General features: G+C 34.0%; 1 protein-coding gene and 1 long non-coding RNA gene across 2 annotated transcripts; one reads left to right on the forward strand and one right to left on the reverse strand.

Annotated features, from left to right (window-relative positions):
- Positions 1 to 431: 431 nt before the first annotated feature.
- LOC126734198 (uncharacterized) lies at positions 432 to 2,628 on the forward strand. The gene is made up of 2 exons (XR_007660010.1): positions 432 to 577; positions 835 to 2,628. It is a non-coding gene; the product is annotated as an uncharacterized LOC126734198 (long non-coding RNA).
- A 2,448-nt stretch (positions 2,629 to 5,076) lies between these two features.
- On the reverse strand, positions 5,077 to 5,784 carry LOC126734517 (uncharacterized). The gene is made up of 3 exons (XM_050438185.1): positions 5,617 to 5,784; positions 5,323 to 5,447; positions 5,077 to 5,264 (listed from the first exon to the last, which is right to left on the reverse strand). The coding sequence occupies exons 1-3, from the start codon at positions 5,659 to 5,661 to the stop codon at positions 5,138 to 5,140; spliced, it is 297 nt and encodes a 98-aa protein (XP_050294142.1). The 5' UTR covers positions 5,662 to 5,784; the 3' UTR covers positions 5,077 to 5,137.
- Positions 5,785 to 18,868: the final 13,084 nt, after the last annotated feature.

Here is an 18,868-nt window from a genome sequence, read left to right on the forward strand (position 1 = left end):
TAAACCTCCTGATCTATACATTTTTAAGCAATACAGAAAACCCCCATTTACAACAATTTTAACATTCACCTCTTTGACATTCACGTTAAAATATCACTTTTGTACTTCATTTATTATTTGCAACCATACATGTCATATTACAAAATCATCCTTCCTTAGCTTTTCAGCATATTGACCTCACCGTCCTGTTCAGTTCCCTGTACCGATTTTTGTCTGTGGCTTTGTATTTCCTTATCTCGTTCATATTGTCAGTCGTATCTCGTTTATATACAATTTTGTCAGTCATGCACTGTTGCTTTTTAGAGGTTGATAATCAATGTCTTCCTCCTGGGTTTCCAAAAGTGCGTTCTTCAAGATAGTATACCTAAGGTACCTGCAGGTAATAAGGCCTATATTCAAAAAAACCGCTTTAAATTAATTGCAGATCGATTGCGTTGGGTCCGCGTCTCCTATTGGTCCATTTACAAACGACATTCGAACGGACTACCCGCGTTCCTCGCTTTCGGGCATCAGGTTCCAACAACTTGTGTTGACGGGTCGCCGCGTGTGATATTATAAGGATACAACGAACAAAAACGTAAGCATTTTTAGTATTTATAATTGTATTTTTAATTTATAACTGCAGATATTTTGGTTAGACTTTATATTTTGTGATTTCAATAGTTTATTAGATTAAATTTAGCCGACATAATTGAAATAAATTTACATAATATTTCGTCATGGATGGGTCATAAGGCCTATAAAAATAAGCTATAGGCCTTATTATCCTCATGACAAATTAATGTTTTTATTAACATATTATTAAACTTCTAAACTATTCTCGTTTTATTTTAGGGGTTTTTAACATCATGCCTCCTAAAAGGGCACCTTGGTGCGAGGAGGATTTAATATCAGCAGTTCGATCTGTTCAACGCGGTACTCTGAGTACATATGGGGCTGCGGCAAGGTTTAATATTCCCAGAAGAACCATTAGAAATCATGTTCAGAATGGAATCCTAATAAAAAGACTAGGCCGTAAATCTATTTTAAAAGAAGAACAAGAAGCTGATCTCGTTAAAAGAATAATAAGATTTAGTGAAATAGGTCTACCTGTGACTCCACGGATCCTTCGTCGATCGGTATTCAGATTCCGCGAAGATAATAAAATTGCTCATCAATTTAATACAACTTCAAAACTTGCCGGCAAAGACTGGCTAAAGGCTTTTATGTAGAGAAATCCTGTAATTTCTAAAAGAAAAGCACAGTTTATGAATCCAGCTAGGGCTCAAAAACTTAATAAGTCTTCAATCATATATCATTTTTCAAAAATAGGGAAAATGTTTGATGATCTTGATATAATTAATCATCCTGAAAGACTTTATCATATGGATGAAAAAGGATGCCGCTAGACTATTCACCACCAGCCAACCATTTTAGCTATGAAAGGGGTAAAACGTGTTCACTTTCAATCGTCAGAACATGCAGAGAGTGTGACAATTGCAGGATGTGTCAATGCCCTTGGAATACCAATACCTCCTATGATTATTTTTAAAGGAAAGAGGCTAAAGCCAGAATTACATGATAATTTGCCACCAGGAACTCTAGTGGAAAAATCAAGTAAAGGCTACATGACTAACGATTTTTTTAAAGAATTCCTCAAGCACTTAGCCAGATACAAAAGTCCAGGAAGGTGCCTCTTAGTTTTTGATGGTGCAGCTTGTCATCTTGATTTGTCAATTGTTGATGTTGGAGACTCACTTGATATAGATCTCTACTGTTTGCCATCGAATACAACACATGAGCTTCAACCCCTCGACAAATCTGTATATCGTTCATTTGAGCATCATTCGCATAATGAGGTATTATTATTCTTGGATCAGAATCCTAACAAAAAGCTGACCAAATCACGTTTTAACATCATACTTTCAAATGTTTGGTCTAAATGCATGACACATAGATGATACCAACAAAGAAAATAGGCGTCCACCTGAATCTCCTCAACCTGGTCCGTCTGGAATGGCAACCAACAAGTCTGGCAAATTTTCCTATTCCAATGTTTACTCTTCTGACTCGGATTCGACTGATGACCATATCCCTCTTGCTGAATTAAAGAGACGAACAACAAAAGTCACTTCTTTTAATGAGCTTTTGCCCACACCAGTAAAAACTAATGAAAAACCTAAAAAAAATCGAAAAAAAGCTCAAAACTACAAAGGAACTCCAGTCACTAGAGATCTTTTTATCGAGGAGAACAAAAGTCGTGCCAAATTGAATAAAGATATTGAAAGCTGCAGGGAAAAGTTAAGTACCGAATCGTATTGCCATGGATGTGAGGAAGACAGGCAGGCCGATATGAGGCAGTGCAGCAAATGTCATGTTAAATGGTACCATGAGGAATGTGTTGGCTTAACAGTCAATGACATGGATGATTTTGAGTGTCCCGATGGCTGCTAAACTTCGCCCAATTAACGAGTTGTGCCATTTTTATGTATAGGATTTATTAAACCTCCATCGGATAATAAGGCCGATTTGCGTTATTTTTCTTAATATTTATTTTTTGTTTTCTAGTTTTTTTAGAGATTATTTTTTTAAGTTTGTTAAAATTAATATAACCTTATAAGCACTTTGGTGTATTAAACTAAATATTAACATTACAGTCTTTCACTTTATTCAATTTTTTTCTTAGCTAGGCCTTATTCCCCTCAAGTACCTTAGGCTTTACTTCGTCGTCAGTGCAAAAGTTAGTTGTTTGTAGATGCGCCTTGAGATTCTCAGTTGCTCTGGCTCGTATTTCGGGTTCAAAAAGTTTTTTGACATCGACTCGCTTAGGTTTATTTAGACGTTGGACTCTAGTGAAGTAAATTTATTACTAGAGGATTGTGGTCGTTATTAACTTCGGCGCTATGGTATGTTGTTGCTGATTATACATACTTCATTAAATAGCTCTTGATGAGATTGATTTCTCACTCTGTGGTTATCGCGATTGGCTGGGGACTTTTACGTGAATTGACGTCTAGCATGTCTGTACAAAATTGCACTGACTAGACGATCACCTTTAGCGTTCCTAGAGCATGTTCTCGGCAGACCGCACCCTTTCCGATTTTAGCGTTAAAGTCACTAAGAACAATTGTCATCTCCCCGTGTTTTGGTGTTTTTATAGCTTCTTCTAAAGAAGATTAGAACTCCTTAACAGGTAACCCAAGGATATTATGTATTATACTAGCTAAATGCCCGCGGCGTTACTCGCGTGGAATTTGAATATAAAAGAAAAGTTCTACTGAAGGACTTCTTTGTAATCAACATTTTTTTGTTTTGCCTTCTTGTAATATGTAAAAATATCAATTTTCAACGCTATAAGTTTAAAATGAAAGAATTTCCGTAGAAGTTTTCACCCTTTCAGGGTGGAGTAATTTTCGAGAATCTGCTGTTTTCATTAAAATGAAATTAAATTGAAGTGTTTTGCCGAAAAGCAATCAATTGAAGCATAAAAAAAAACCTTTAAATTAAAAACAAAAAAATGGAAACTAGACAAAAAATAAAATAAAAAAGTACATAGTTTTGAAGCTATGATACATAAGGGGTAGTTTCAACCCCTTCCCGATGGAATTTCAAAAAATTCTTAGTGGTCGTCTACCCTACCGTCCCTTCTTAGTGAACGCCTACATAACCATAGGAATGTTGTCCCCAAATTTAATATTTCTAGGTGTTACCGTTTGGGCTGTACGTTGATTATCAGTCAGGACAAGTCTTTTTATATATAGAGATTAAATTGAGGTGAATTTTCTTGGTTTTGGAAGAGATATCTTGGTGTTGCATGAGGTAAAGGCATTCTTTTGCGATACTGAATATGCAGTTATCTCAGAATCGTTTTTTTTAGATGTCCTAGTGTTGCTCTGAGGCGACGATATGTTAGTTTTTTGTGGACCAGTCTTTCAATCAGAAATAACTTCTAAAATAACTCCTAAGTTTTAATTTTAAGAAATAACCTTTAAGGATCTGAGAGATCTGACAAATAAATTTTAAAAACGGAATTCCAATTACTATGGTACGCGTTAAATATAAATTTGCTAAAATCAATACGGCGCTCTCTAGACAATGCACATATTTGCGTACTTTAATTTGGTGGCCCTTGGAGCTTGGCTAAAAGTTGCGTCTCTCAAAATGGTCTTTTTTTTTTGTCAAAACCCTTTTACTTTTGGTTAATTTTTTTTTAAATTCTTGTAACTGCTCTTTATTTATTTATTTATTTATTTACGGGATGTCCTTATTCTAACAAAATTACAAAATAAATTATATCCTAACCCTAAATGTATATAATTATTCTGCCATCAACAAATATATTAATAAGATATTGTATAATGAACTTAATCTATTAAATGTCCAAATTTTCTATAAATCAATAATATATCTATCTAAATGTATATAAATATGTAGCAGCCCAAGATATACAAATAATATAAAACTTCCAATAACTTAACCAAAAACTTCCAAAAAAAATATAAAGCAACTAAAAACATACCATTAAAATAATCAAAATAAGAAAAGTGAAAGCAATCAAATTTATTTGATACTTAACACATAGTACTCAACGAGTAAACTCACTCAGACACCTTTTAAGTTTTGAAGGCTTTAAATCCACTAAGTCAAAAGCCTGATTAAAATTTACCATAGTTTGTATGGTGATATTCAACCAGAAAAAGGGACGTCTCTCTAAGGACTCTGGTATTGCATCTAAAGTTTATCCGCGATAACAATTCAGGGCAATCAATAGCATTATTAATCAACTAGTGAAGAAATATCATATCACACCTAGTTCGATAGTCCTTAAGAGAAGTCATATTTAGCCTTGACTTAAGTTCCAATAAAAACTCATCTCATACATTCAATCTCGAGGCACAAGTCCTGAGAAATTTATTTTGGATCTTATCAAGACTGTAAATATGGTTAGCATAATAAGGGGACCAGACTATGGAAGAATAAGACATGACACTACGAATAAGGTATAAGTAAATATTAAAGATGTACACTTAAAAAAATAACCCTGTACATCATTGTATAGATACATTCATGCAAATTTCTTTTTAAATGAAAATTCAATGAGGACAAAACAAATTTAATCTAGTAAAAATACATATTTTGATCGAAATTGTTCACGCTTTTACTTCTTCTTTTCTGGCAAAGTAGCAGCAAAAGTTCCATCTTTAATTTGCTCCTCCCATCTTTCTACCCATGCGTTTGGACATATTGCTTTGTAAATTTTCTTAAACTGAGGGCAACACTCGTGACTAAAATAAAATATGTATTTAAAAAATTATTTAATTGGTTTTTAAAAAATGGGTTAACCTTTCACCAAGAAGTCTCTGGCACCGTTTGTAATCGACGAAGCTCGTATAGCACCAGTTTGTCATATTTGTATTTTGAAACCTTGGATCCTGCTGCACCGTTCTGACCTCTTTATCTTCGAACTCCTAAGAGGAAGAGTTTATGTCGAAATTCGATTAGTAATTTAAAAAAACTATTGGTGTTACAATGGTTTTCATAAACTTTAATATTTCATATTTAAAGGTATAAAATGGAAATTCTTAAACAAGACCTAGAGGTATTTTTTATTAGAAGCATTCCAGTTTTACTACTTACTGGTATTTTTCGTTGAGGTGGAAGGGGATATATATTAAGCCGCATCTTGCTTGGTTAAATTGTGGATTTAGTTATTACAAAACTAAAAATTTTGTGATATTTGATCAAAATAACAAAATGTGTTTGACAGTTTTCTTTAGATAATTGACATTTTTTTTGTTTCCGTAGAAACGAATGTACCTGACATAGTAAATTCCTTTTTTATTACATATACCAAGTGACGATGAAATCAATTTCCATGTTTACACACCACTGAAATGCGAATTAAGATAAAACGAATGTGTAGACACCCGTTAACCGTTTTGGCGTTCCTAATTCGCATTATATTAAAACGTTTTAAATATGTGCATGATGTCGCTGTAATGCTCATTAAGGTTCCGTGTATACGGGAAAAGATCCAAATTTGCATTAATGTTCAGTGCTGCCAATTAACAAAAATTTTAAAACCGAGACAGGGAGAAAAAATTTTCTTTTTGATTTTGTTGCGGTGTGCCTTATCGTGTCGCATAATTTAAAGAATTATATTTTTTTATTAAATATATTTTTACTCATTCTCCTCAGACTAAGTAATTTATCGATAAATTATCAACGTTTACAATAAAAATCAGCTTGATCAACGTTAAAACATCTTCTTAAAACCGTTAGGTAAACACGTGTCAAAGCTTAAGGTCACGAGTAAACTTACTTTATCACGCCATGAGATAAAGCGAAAGCGCCAAAACCAAGAGCGAAACATTATATTTTAAATAGCATATTACAAGAAATTAGTATCTACAGATAAATGGTTCGAAGATTAAACTACTCCTGTTATTTTAAATTAATAAAAAAAATTGGAGATCGATTTCAGATCATAATACTCTGTAGCACGTAACTCGGTTCAAACCAATTCATTTCCAACCCGTGTGACTCATACCTACTATCCAACCACAAAAAAAATTACTAAGTCCAGACAAGCAAATTTTGTTTTAAAAGATTCAGAGATTTGGCGGCCGCCAGCTTTTAGACAGTGGAGAAGGTAGTGGGAGAAATTTTAATAAGAGCGCCACTTGATTTAAATATTTTACACCAAACCCTGATATATTATGATGGTAATATAAGCCCCCCTTAATCAAGAAAATTATGACCTATATTTATGCTTGTACCTAGATCCTAAAAGCTGAAAATAATTTGGGAAAAACTCAAATAACAATCCATAGGTCCACCAGATTGATACAATCATCCAAGAGTTTACATAGTTACTTCTATTTATATAGAAAAAATTAAATTCCACTGAGATATTTAAATTTAGATAATTATTCAAAATGTAATACTGTAGTAATTTTAAGTAAAAAAAAAAAATTGATAAAAGAATTAAGAGTTACTTGAGGTATGCTTAAAGCGAGGAATTAGTAAGAAAAAAAAAACAAATCCGCACTGAACTACTGTTCAAGGGGAAAATCCAAAACGTGACGGGTGACCACGTGTTGTTTACAAGAAGTATATGTTTGGAGCCTAATTCACAATACCTCACTGGCCCTAAATACCTTTTACAAACTCTAGTCAAGTCACATTAATCTAAATAAAACTTTTAAATGGTAAGGTTCGAATTTGAAAGCCTATTAATGGTATGTTGGTGCAATAAAACCTGCTAACCAACAACCAACATTATGACTAAATAGGTTATTTGTAGCAAATAGCCGATCCCTTACAAGGTGATCTAGGCTCAATGTCAAAATCAATTATGTCGATGCTCGACTCAAATGAAAACCCTTAGGTTAAAATTAATAGACTTAGCAAGAACCTCTTAACGATTTTGTTTTACATAAAAGAAAATAAACCCATAAAATTCAAATTAATAAATCAACCCCCAACCCTAAATCAAACCGTTCAATAAGAGAAAAATAAAATAAAATGTGCAAAAACTTGCGTGTCCTCTACTCTCTTGTGTATTTTGGCTAAGGTAGCTTAACTCGACAGCTCTGGAACCAGTCAGCTACAACCAGGGTAACGACCACATGGGCAAGTCGATTTCAGGCAAGTTCCAATCCAAAATCGCAGAGCCACAGTACAATGCTCAGTCCAGGCTGTGTTGAGGCTCCCTTAAGCCGGTTGCCCACAGTGTTGGGATGACCAGAAGAAACCAGAGAATAGAAAGAGACCAGGGAATAGAGGAGAGAATGAGAAAAAGGAGAGAATGAGAAAAAGGAGAGGCCTCTAAGGTGGTGAGAGAGGCCTAGAGTCTCGTTTTGTGGTTAGAAAATTTCAAAATCCCATAAATGGTGTGGGAGCAGCCGACCAAATCCAAAAATATCAGGTCAATCCGAAATCCTCTCGGCTACAACTTCCCACTAGACGTTCATCAAATTAAACCCCAATACTTGGGAGGAATATTTTTCCATTCAACCGAATTCCCGGCAAGATGAACTTAAATTTTCCTTAAAACCACAAAATGTCGACTGTTCTTTCTGATAACGGGATGGCTACAGGCTGGACAAGGAACTGACGTGTGTCAATAGTGAAGTGTGTCAATAGTCATTACTGTCAATCACAGTCACTGTCAATCGGCTAGTAGGGTTAGAAACCAGATGTCAAGCATAGAGAAATGAATATTAAATATACTTTTAATTACTCTATGATGTTAAGGCACGTTTATTTACTAAAACTTAACTTGAAGAATTGAAGAGAAATATAGCAAGCAAAACTGGGGAGGCCAATTTCAAATCAATTAGGATACCTTGCCCAACATGATTCCGCTATAGAAAAAAGTATTTGTAAGTTTTCCTACACTAACGGATCACCATCTAAAAGGTCTTATTTACTCCACTCATAGCGCAATCTGTGGCACAACAGCACCCTCTAGAAGTCCCTCCATACCCCAGACATATACCGGCCGCATAGAAACTCTTGACAAATAAATCAAAGGTCAGAAAGTTCCCAACATCAGGTACATGAATAGGGACTAAGGAAACATAATACGACTAACTCCACAGAGGTGTGCTGACAGGATAGGGTAGGTAAATACATTCCTAAAAATAATCAAACCCCAAAAGCCTTAAAAGAAATAAATTGCATTACTATCAAACCCCAAATTTCATTTATAAAACTGTAAATCACACAACCCTTTCAAGCCGATACCAAAACCCATAAACTTTTGCCCGAATTTATATGAAATCCCATGTTACATGCTTAGGCCAAAATCTGCATGTAACAACTCCTCTAAGAAATTCTTTTTTCTCAGTAGTTCAAAACTTAAAGAATAGCGTCGTTTACAACGCGAGGATCGATTAGGTCCATAGATCAAATGATAGACTTTTTTTATTTAGTACAGCCTTGTTTACAAGAACTGATTTTGAGGGTTAAATTTGTGCAGGATCAAAATGTTAGTTGAAGGAAGTTTATCAGTTTAGACGAAGAATTATAGGACATGACCTCTAAAGCTTTAAAAACGCTATTGTTGCTTAAAAATAATAAAAATAAACTAATCATTTTTTTTTCAAGGCTTAATCTTGTCGTTCGATTCCTTTTCTTCTTTATTTTTGTGTACAAATTGCTGTAGGCTACCATCCAATAAAATGTCAAACTTGTCATACTGAAAAAAAATTAATTTAATTTACCCTATGTGGGAACCATCCAATTCGCGTATCAGATTGTCCTCGTGGCGTCATTTGATCCAAGTATTAAATATTTAGTACACACGTTGTAACCGTAGCTAATCAAAACAACCGAATAAAACCGAACGAGCAATATTAAAATATGCACAAGCATGAAAAATTAACAACGCCATCCAAGAAATGAGGAGAATGGGAGGGCAAGGAAATGGGAATAAGCGAGATAAGGTGGCCAGAAGTAGGATGTATAAACAAAAAAGAAATCAGAGTATTTTATTCGAAAACCTCAGATGGAAAGCTGGAGTATGAAATTGGAATAATAGTTGCAAGATATATTGGCCGATGTGTGTCTAATTTTATCCCAATGTCCTGATAGAGCAATGCTACTGCGAGAAAAAGCTCATCCTATAAATATAAACATAGTCCAAATATACGACTAACTGCAGACAGAAAAAGAGGAAATCGAAAGTCTACCAAAACGTAGAAGACGTAAATTCAACGACTCTCAAAGTACAAAATAAATGTTGTAATCGGCGATTTTATTGCCAAATTAGGAGTAGGGTTAAAAGCAGCTTTCATTGGACGGTTTGGATTAGGATAAAGGAATAATAGAGCTGACAGGCTTGAGATATTTGCAGAAAACAACGAATTAGTAGAATCAAATACACTCTAAGTATATTCTAAGATAAGACTTTATGGAAGTTGCCAGCCGATTCAATAACATTTTCCGTCACCAAATTAACTATATGTCTGTTATCAAACAGTTCAGAAAATTCTTTAATTAAGTTAAAACTTTTAAATCGGGTCATTTTGAATCAGATTATATGCCTCTAGTAGGAGTTAAACTGAAGAAAGTTAAGAAGAAAATTATTCCTCAATATGGCATGAAGACTTTACAACGACCTCTAGTTAAACAAAAAGCAAGCGAATACGTTATCAGAAAGGTAAAAAAATTAAAAGAGATGAATGTTGTGCAAGTGGAGATTTTACGAAGAACGAATTTACGAAGATAATAGATTCAACAAAGAAAAAATTCTTAAAACGACAAAAAGAGAACCAAAAAGAAATCTTGGATGACCAGTGAAATTTCAAATCTAATGGAACAGAGAAGAAACAATAATCAAACTAATGAAGAAGAGCCGGATAGATTAAGAAAAAAAATAGAGAAGCCAAAGCAAAAAGAGCAGCAGAGAGATCGCAGAAATAGAAATACTACAAGCCAGATCCGATAGCTTTAACCTACATAAAAAAAGAGGTAACCGAAATTTTTAAAAGTTAAAATAAAGATCATAAATACAAATGGAAAAATTATGTTTCATAAACATGATCAAACCTGTGGAAGTCATACTTAGAAAAGCTTTTTGGGGATCAAAGACCGTCACCTCCTGTCTTTGATTCTCAAAAATCTTACTTACTGTCAGAAGAAGCTATAGGCCCCATACGAATCGACGAGGCAGAAAAAGCAGTAAAACAAGTAAAAAGCAAAAAGGCAGTGGAATTAGATGCTAAATTTTTGAAGCTATTGGATGATGTAAGAATAGCCTGAATTTCCGACATCTTTAATAGAATCTATAAGTCTGAAAATATCCTAAAAAAAATGGCTGCAATCAGAATTTATAGCGTTGTTCAAAAAATCTAGATCAAAGAAATGCGAGGAATATTGGATTATCAGTCTGATAAGCCATATGCTAAAATTATTTATTAAAAATAACTACAGAACAATTTACAACAAATGCGAAGGCGAAGAACAGATATCCGAAAACTAATTTGGTTTTATAAATGCAGTCGGAACCAGAGACGGACTTTTTGAGGTTAATCAATATGACCTAATCCATAGATGGAGAGACGGCAACTGTTACGTACACGCATATCTAATTAATTATGAAAAAGTCAGACTAAATAATAATAGATACGCCGATGATGCATTTGTATATACAGGGTGGCCCATCGAAAACGTACTGCAAGGAATTACAAGGTAGGAAAAAACTTTTCGGCAAAATCCAAAAATACGTTAAGTATATTTATCAGGGGGACAACTTTTGACATAAAAACCATTTCAAAAAACTCAACCCCCTAAGCGGTGGCATACCCTAATTTTTTTCAAATGGGAGTCAAGTCTCTACCTCCTTAAAAAGGTCTTGCCATTCCATATACAACGCTGCTTAGTTTTTAAAAATTCGAGTCACTCGTTCAAGAAATATGGGTTCTTGAAAGTTGAACAATAATGTGTGACGATATCATTAAAATTTATTGAGAGAGTGAGACTGAACCCAGAGTGTACATAGAACACATCTTTAAAAATATCCGGTTTGTTTCTTCACCTTTAGATTAGGTCAAGTAGATGTGCTAGATACCTGTTTTGTGGTTAAAGTGTTTAAAACTTGTTGAACCTTTAAATTTATCATCAAATATGATGTACTCAATTGCAGAAAGAGTAGAGATTATTGAGCTTTTTTTAAAAAAAAATTAGTGTGGAAATCGGGTGGCGGATTTATTTAATGAACGGCATCCTGAGAAACAGCTCTCTGGAAAAATTGTCCGAGAATTGATTGCAAAGTTTCGCGAAACAGGTTCAGTTCATAACAGAAAGAGGAATATTGAAAATGCAGGGTTTCATGAAGCTATTGAGATTGCAGTATTGGGGAAAGTTGCAATGGATAGTACGCTAAGAACAAGACAATTGGCCCTTGCAACGCATGTGTCTCGAATAAGTGTCCACAGGGTATTGAAGAAATACAAGTTCCATCCCTATAAAATTCGCTTAGTGCAATAATTGAATGAAGACGACTTTGATCATCGATTGCAGTTTTGCGAAGTTATAAGTGAGCGAGCGTTAAACAATAATAATTTCTTATTTAATGTGTGTTTTTTCGGACGAGTGTTCTTTCTTCCTAAATGGTTTAGTGAGTCGCCACAATTGCCGTTATTGGGCTGACAACAATCCAAGGATTTTCCACGAAACACACACACAACCCCCCAGAAGTTGTATGGGCTGGTATTTTTGGAAATTCCATCGTAGGCTCTTTTTTCCTCCCTGGAAATTTAACAGGCGATAAGTACTTAGATTTGTTATAAAATGCCATCGACCCAGCTCTCACAAATATCATAGAAGAGGACCGCGCATACAATGATCAGGAATTGATTTTCCAACAAGACGGAGCTCCTTCACATTTCTCACTAATTGTACGCAACTATTTAAATAACAGATTTTCAGGACGCTGGATAGGACGAAGGGGCGCAATTGAGAGGCCACCGCGGTCCTTTAGATTTTTTCTTGTGGGGACACATAAAATCCATAGTTTCTAAAACTCCACCTGCTACATTAGAATAGTTGCAAAGAAGAATTATTTACGTATGTCGCGAAGTGACACCGCAAATGCTTCTAAACGTTCGGCAACGGTTTGAAGATAATTTGAATCACTGTATGAACGTTCGCGGACAGCACTTCGTGCATTTACTTGGTTAAAATGGTAAGCATTAAATCGCTTTTTTCATTTTTCGTCACACATTATTGTTAAACTTTCAAGAGCCCATATTTTTTGAACGAGTGACTCGATTTTTAAAAACTAAGCAGCGTTGTATAGGGAATGACAAGACCCTTTTAAAGAGATACCACTTGACCCCCCGTCCCATTTGAAAAAAATTAGGAGATGTCGTCCCCGCTTAGACGGTTGAGTTTTTTGAAATGGTTTTTATGTTAAAACTAGTCCCCCTGACAAACATATTTGACGTGTTTTTGGATTTTGTCCAAAAGTTTTTTCCCACCCTGTAATGCCTTGCGGTACGTTTTCGATGGGCCACCCTGTATATTGGGGTATATACACCGGACAATAAGTATTGTTCGTTGTCATTACGCAGCCGCCAAATTGTCAAATAAAGGGCTGATGAATATCTTTTATTAAAATTTAATAAGTTTAAAAAATAAAACCCATTAATTAGAAATAATTTTTAAACAACAAAATATACTTTGTGCTTGTATTAATGTGCATTGTCTTAGATCCAATGAAATGGAATCAGGTCACATTAGTCATTTTAGAGTGGCTGCTGGTTTTTGTAGGACTGTGAGATGTCATGGTGGAGTCGCCATTTAGGTTAAAGAGAATGTTATGTTTAAGGATATAAATATTTTAATTTTTTCTGAGGGACAGGTTTGGGAGCTATTGGGGGTGTAGTTGGACCAGTTTTCTACCCAGCTAATTACTTTTTACAGATCAGGTGATTTTAATAGGTTTCTGAGCTTAATAGGTTCGTTCGGATTGTTTTGTGAAAGCTAAATCTTTCACTAATGACAATAATTATAGGAAATTTTAATCTACATTTTGAGGTCCCTAATGGATTATCAAAACAACTGTCCAATTTAATGTTTGTCCTTTAGTCTATAGAGGATGGTTAATTTTGACACAAGATTAAATGCATGTATAGCCAAGGTATTCTCTAACTTTTCTGTAGACAAATTATCCTGTAATTCTTATGATTTGTTTCATCTTTCGGATCACAGAAACAAGAAAATAATAAAACAAAACCTAATAGACAAGTTTTAAGCAATATTAAAAACACATTGAGTTCACAATCGTTTAATTCGTCCTTTTCATCCATGGCAGACACTATTCTAAGCAGTTAAAAAAATAGGACTAGAGACTGTTTTCATATTAATATTAGGATAGTTCAAACTCTTAGAGAACTTTCATTGACGAAACTAATAAACTTATGTATTTCTGCCGGTATTTTTCGAAATATACTTAAAAGAGCGAAAGTGGTTTCTATATTTAAGGGTAAAGGATCTTGGGATCAACGGGAATAACAAGTCACCGCCCAATTTCTCTCCTTAAATTTTTGAGTCAATTTTAAACGATCAATTAACTATCTACTTTGAAAAAATTAATCTATTTACAGACCCTCAATTTGGTTTTAGAAATAACAAATCTACAACATTGGCAATAGATAGACTCACACAAAATATCACGGAAGGATGGGTATTGGGTCTGAATTCGTATGCGTCTTTTTATGACCTCACTAAAGCATCTGATTGTGCCCTCATGAAGTCCTTGTCCGGGAATTCAAATCAAATCATCTAGATGGTTATAGTGTGAGACTAATTGAGTCATACCTTCAGAGTCGTTGTCAATATATTGATGACTAGCTGCGTGACCAGCGTGTTAACTTAGAGGAGCATGGGTCATGGTCCTCTGATATTCCTCATATATACTAATGATCTTTCTAATGTTTCAGATTTAAAACCTATTCTTTTGGAATAGGATACTAGTAATGTTATTAGGTTTTCCGCTTCTGATCCTGTGTTGGACATGATGGCGATAGCAATAAAAATATTCATGATTGGTTTTTAGCCAATAGACTTTCCCTAAATACGTCGAAGAGCAATAAGGTAAAGTATAGCTTAAAAAAATTCACTTACTTTACCAGGTAAGTAATTTAACATAGAAAGAACAAATATATCAACTATCACTCAATTACAATTCTTTTCATGATAAGGTCCTTTCCTAAGGGCTATTACATCCTTGTCCACTATTTTGTCTGCCTACCATTACTTCTGCAAATATGTGCTATGCACTTCTGAACTGGGGCAATTCTAACCATGCACAGGAAATCTGTAGGCTTCAAAGGAGATGTATCAGGACTATGGTTGGGCTGGGGTATAGGGATTGTTATAGACAGTACTTCAGAGACCTCCATAGACTTACATTTCCTTGCGCCTACATCTATCAATGTTTGGTTTACATTGTTAATAGCAACTTACAGTTTAAAACTTATTCAGATATATACCATTACAATACCAGACATAGTAGCAATATTATCACAGGCTCTCTAGAACCAGACGAGACGACTACTATTGTGTCTAGATCTTTAATGTTATTCTAGTCCATATAAGAAATCTTGAACCAAAGATATTTTTGAGGAAAATTAAATTATATTTGCTAAGTGGTGCCTTTTATTCTTTTGAGGAATGAATACTTGGAAAGCAATTTTAATTTTCTTAGAGTGATGATTCTAAATAACGTTTTTGCTGCGTTAAATTGTGGGGTGCATTTTTATGTTTTATATTTTGGGGTTTGACTTTGTTGCCTACATTTATCTGCTGATTCTGTATGGAAGAGTTTGTTCTCTTTAGGTGTTCTGTTTGTTACATTTTATATGAATTTTGTTTGGATTTTAATGTGTAATAATTTAAATTTCTACTGTTTTATATATATTTCTATATTTGTTTCTAGCCATTAGACTTTTTTCTTGACTTGTACAAACACATGCTAAGTAATGTATCATTAATAAATATTTTATTTGACTTGTCATGATGATAGCAGATAGCTTGGAAGCACTGCAAGGTTTAATAGAACAGATCGCGCAGGACAGTCAACATTATGACCTTATATCAACATAAAAAAAAAATGAAAGAAATGATCATCAGCAAAAGCAATATAAATGAAGATCACCTATATGTCGAAGGAAGTCGATAAATAGGATAAATGAACAATGAGACCGGGCACAAGAAATGATATATCGTATGGGAAAAGCAAGGAGAGTATTTAACAAAATGAGGGTCATGTTTAAAAGTCATCACATATCTTTTGAAAAGAAAGTAAGGCAGTTTAGTATGGTGTAGAATTCTGGACACTTACAGAAGCCACCACTTAATCTGGAAGCACTGGAGATGTGGCTGTACAGGAGAATGCTTAGAATACCATAACAGCTCATATTACAAACATAGAAGTGCGAAGAAGAATGAAAAAAGCTCTATTACAAACTTTAAATACAAGAAAAGAGGGTCTGGAAAAAGAACATTATGGTTGCGGAACCTACGGACTTGGTTTGGGAAAAGCTCAGTAGAACTGTTTCGAGCTGAACAAAAAAAGTGATAACTGCCAACGTGATTGTTAACATCCAAAACGGATAGTTATCTGAAGAAGAAGCACCATATGATCATGTTGCTTGTATTCAAGAGTTGGGCAACAAGTGCAATACCTCTTGTTTTTGAAAAATTATAATGCAATAGAATATTTCATCAAATTTTATTTTCGGGTAATTTCGATTTACCAATCCTGGCATGTTTAACAGGCCAAACACTTGTTACTGGGCTAAAGAAAATGCACGATTGATACGAAAAGATTGGTGGTTTTCAGGGAGTTAATGTTTGGCTGTGTATAATCGGTCGATTTTTTTTATTATAAACCCCTAAATGAGAAATTGCATTTACATGGAATTTTAGCCAAACCAAAATGCACCTTTTTTTAGGAAACTTGCATGACCTGGAAAACTGGTTGAAGTCTAATATTCCAATTCGGTGGCCATCCAGATCACCGGACTCAAAGACTTCGATAAGATTTCTTAAAGAAAAGTGTATTTAGCTATTGCACCAACTTGAGACATAATCAATCAAGACTTAAAAAATCAAGCCATTAAGCAGATTTCAAAACAATATTTTAGAAGTACAAGTTTAGTATGAAATCGAATTTGGTTCATTAAGACAATTAAGTTTTTGTTTTTAGTTTTGAACATCAAACCTACCAGTATAAATACCCCTCAACCTTCACTTTTGAGAGGGTTCTCCCCAACATTCGACATTTAATAAGAATTTAATTTTTCGCTCGGATTGTTGTACGCATTGCTTTTAATAGATGCAAAGTGGTCGTAAAGTGGTTATCGACTACCCCAAATTATCTCCTAACTAACTTCCAAATTGGTTTTTCAGCCACTTGGTTAGAGGGAAATAAGCCATAATTGAATTGTGGGGAATTTGATTTTTATTTAATCTGTAAACTTTGAATAATGTTTTATATTTAGCTTGTATACTGCTGGGGTAACATTAAATATGATATTATATAATGTAAATGCTTGATTACTCTTTTACGTGAGTGCAACAACGTAATGTACCAACACTAATTTCATTTATTTTATACGCTTAAAAGGGTAAAGTTAATACTAAGTTATTCCCTAGTTTGGCATAATTTCTTATTATTAAATGTTTATATAGTCATCCTATGAAGGAGACTCCAGAACGCTCAGAATAATATGGAAGCAAGAGCAAATCTGTGTATTGACATACATAAATTAGTAGAATCTACTTGCCCTGCCTGCTAAAAGCAATTCTGTGAGGGGTTCAGCTAAAGCTAAATAAAATAGATTTGAATTAAGATTAAGGAATTCAGTGTCGGTTATTACATTTTAATAAGGGTTTACGAGGTAATGGAAGGGTATCTTTATAAGGAAATATAAAAAAAAAAAAAAAATCCTGATTGGATGGTAAGAAGACCTCTATAAAATAACTTTTCATATTAGTGGCCCAAAAAAGGAAAATATAGCAGTTTATTAAAATTGTTTAAGAATTACTTATTAAAAAAAACGTTTTCGTGTTTAAGCAGGGTAAAATTAAAACTAAATTTATCTACTGAGTATCGAATGCAAGTAGTTCTCCTACACCTTTTTTTATATTTGACAGCAAATTTGTAAATCTAGCTTGTATTGTCAAACTATTCCTTGTTAAAAGCCCAATATAATTATTTATTAATTATATATTTTTTGTTACTAACAGGCTTAGAAATAGTCAAAATTTCCATATTTTTAAGCTTGGACTCGCAGTATATTTCTTCTTCTTTGGTCTAAATATGCTAGTTGAAGCGATTAATACCTCTTGGATAATGGGTGCTTTTCAAGCATGCCTGAAATCGGCAAAAGTCATTCCTATACAAGTATTGATGATCCATCGAATATTAGACCCATCTTCGCTTTCAACTCTTTCAAAGCTTATTGAAAAGTTGGTAAATATTCGAAGAGAAGTTTCCGCAGTAATTTTTTGCGACCACTTAAAAGATTTTGACTGTGTTGTTCTTGAAATTCTGATTCAGAAGCTTTAATATTATGATATAAGGAGATTGGTGTTATTATGGTTCTGCTCTTACGAACCATCGAGAACGTGTGTTTATGGGCTCTGACTGCTCGAATAGCAGAGATATGTAGTGAAATGTATAGTACACATATTCGACTCTAATTTACTGACATTGAATCCTTTCAAAACAAAATTAGAATTTTTCTGATAGCAGATATATCTAGAGTAATGATATTGTCAACACCAAGAAATCAGATTCTCGGTCATTCCGGAATGAGAAAAGTGACACACCGCACGACGTCTCGAAGGTTTGTGAAAATCTCCCGGAACGCGGAGCGCTGTCATGTGTCAGAAAAGTTTAATAGAAAATAAAATAGTTTATAAGTTTATAGTTTATTTTAAAAGAAAAGTTTAGTATATTAGCGCGCGATTTAAATAATCTTAAATAAATACAGTAAAAATAAATATTTATAGTAGTCGTAAGTCATCGTCTTTTTGTAGTGTAGTATGTAAATAAATGGTGATTGTTTTCTTGATTGTTTTATTTCATACCTAACGAATGGGTAAAAATGCTACACTATAGATAATAATCCAGTTGATATTAATTCTGACAGCAAATCCCTATCATTTTTTATTGATCAGGATTTAAAAGCAGTAAAAATACCATCCGGTTGTTACACTTTCAGGATCATTATGCAAGAATGCATAGAGGTACTCGGTAACCTCATCATTTATAAGGAATAAGGGCATATCTACATACAATAATATTTTCCTCTTAAATTAAAAGCTTAGGAACACAACATTTTCCAGAGGCAGATGAAGAGACTGT

The sequence above is a fragment of the Anthonomus grandis genome, chromosome 3 (assembly GCF_022605725.1).
Source record: "Anthonomus grandis grandis chromosome 3, icAntGran1.3, whole genome shotgun sequence".
Lineage (NCBI taxonomy): Eukaryota > Metazoa > Arthropoda > Insecta > Coleoptera > Curculionidae > Anthonomus > Anthonomus grandis.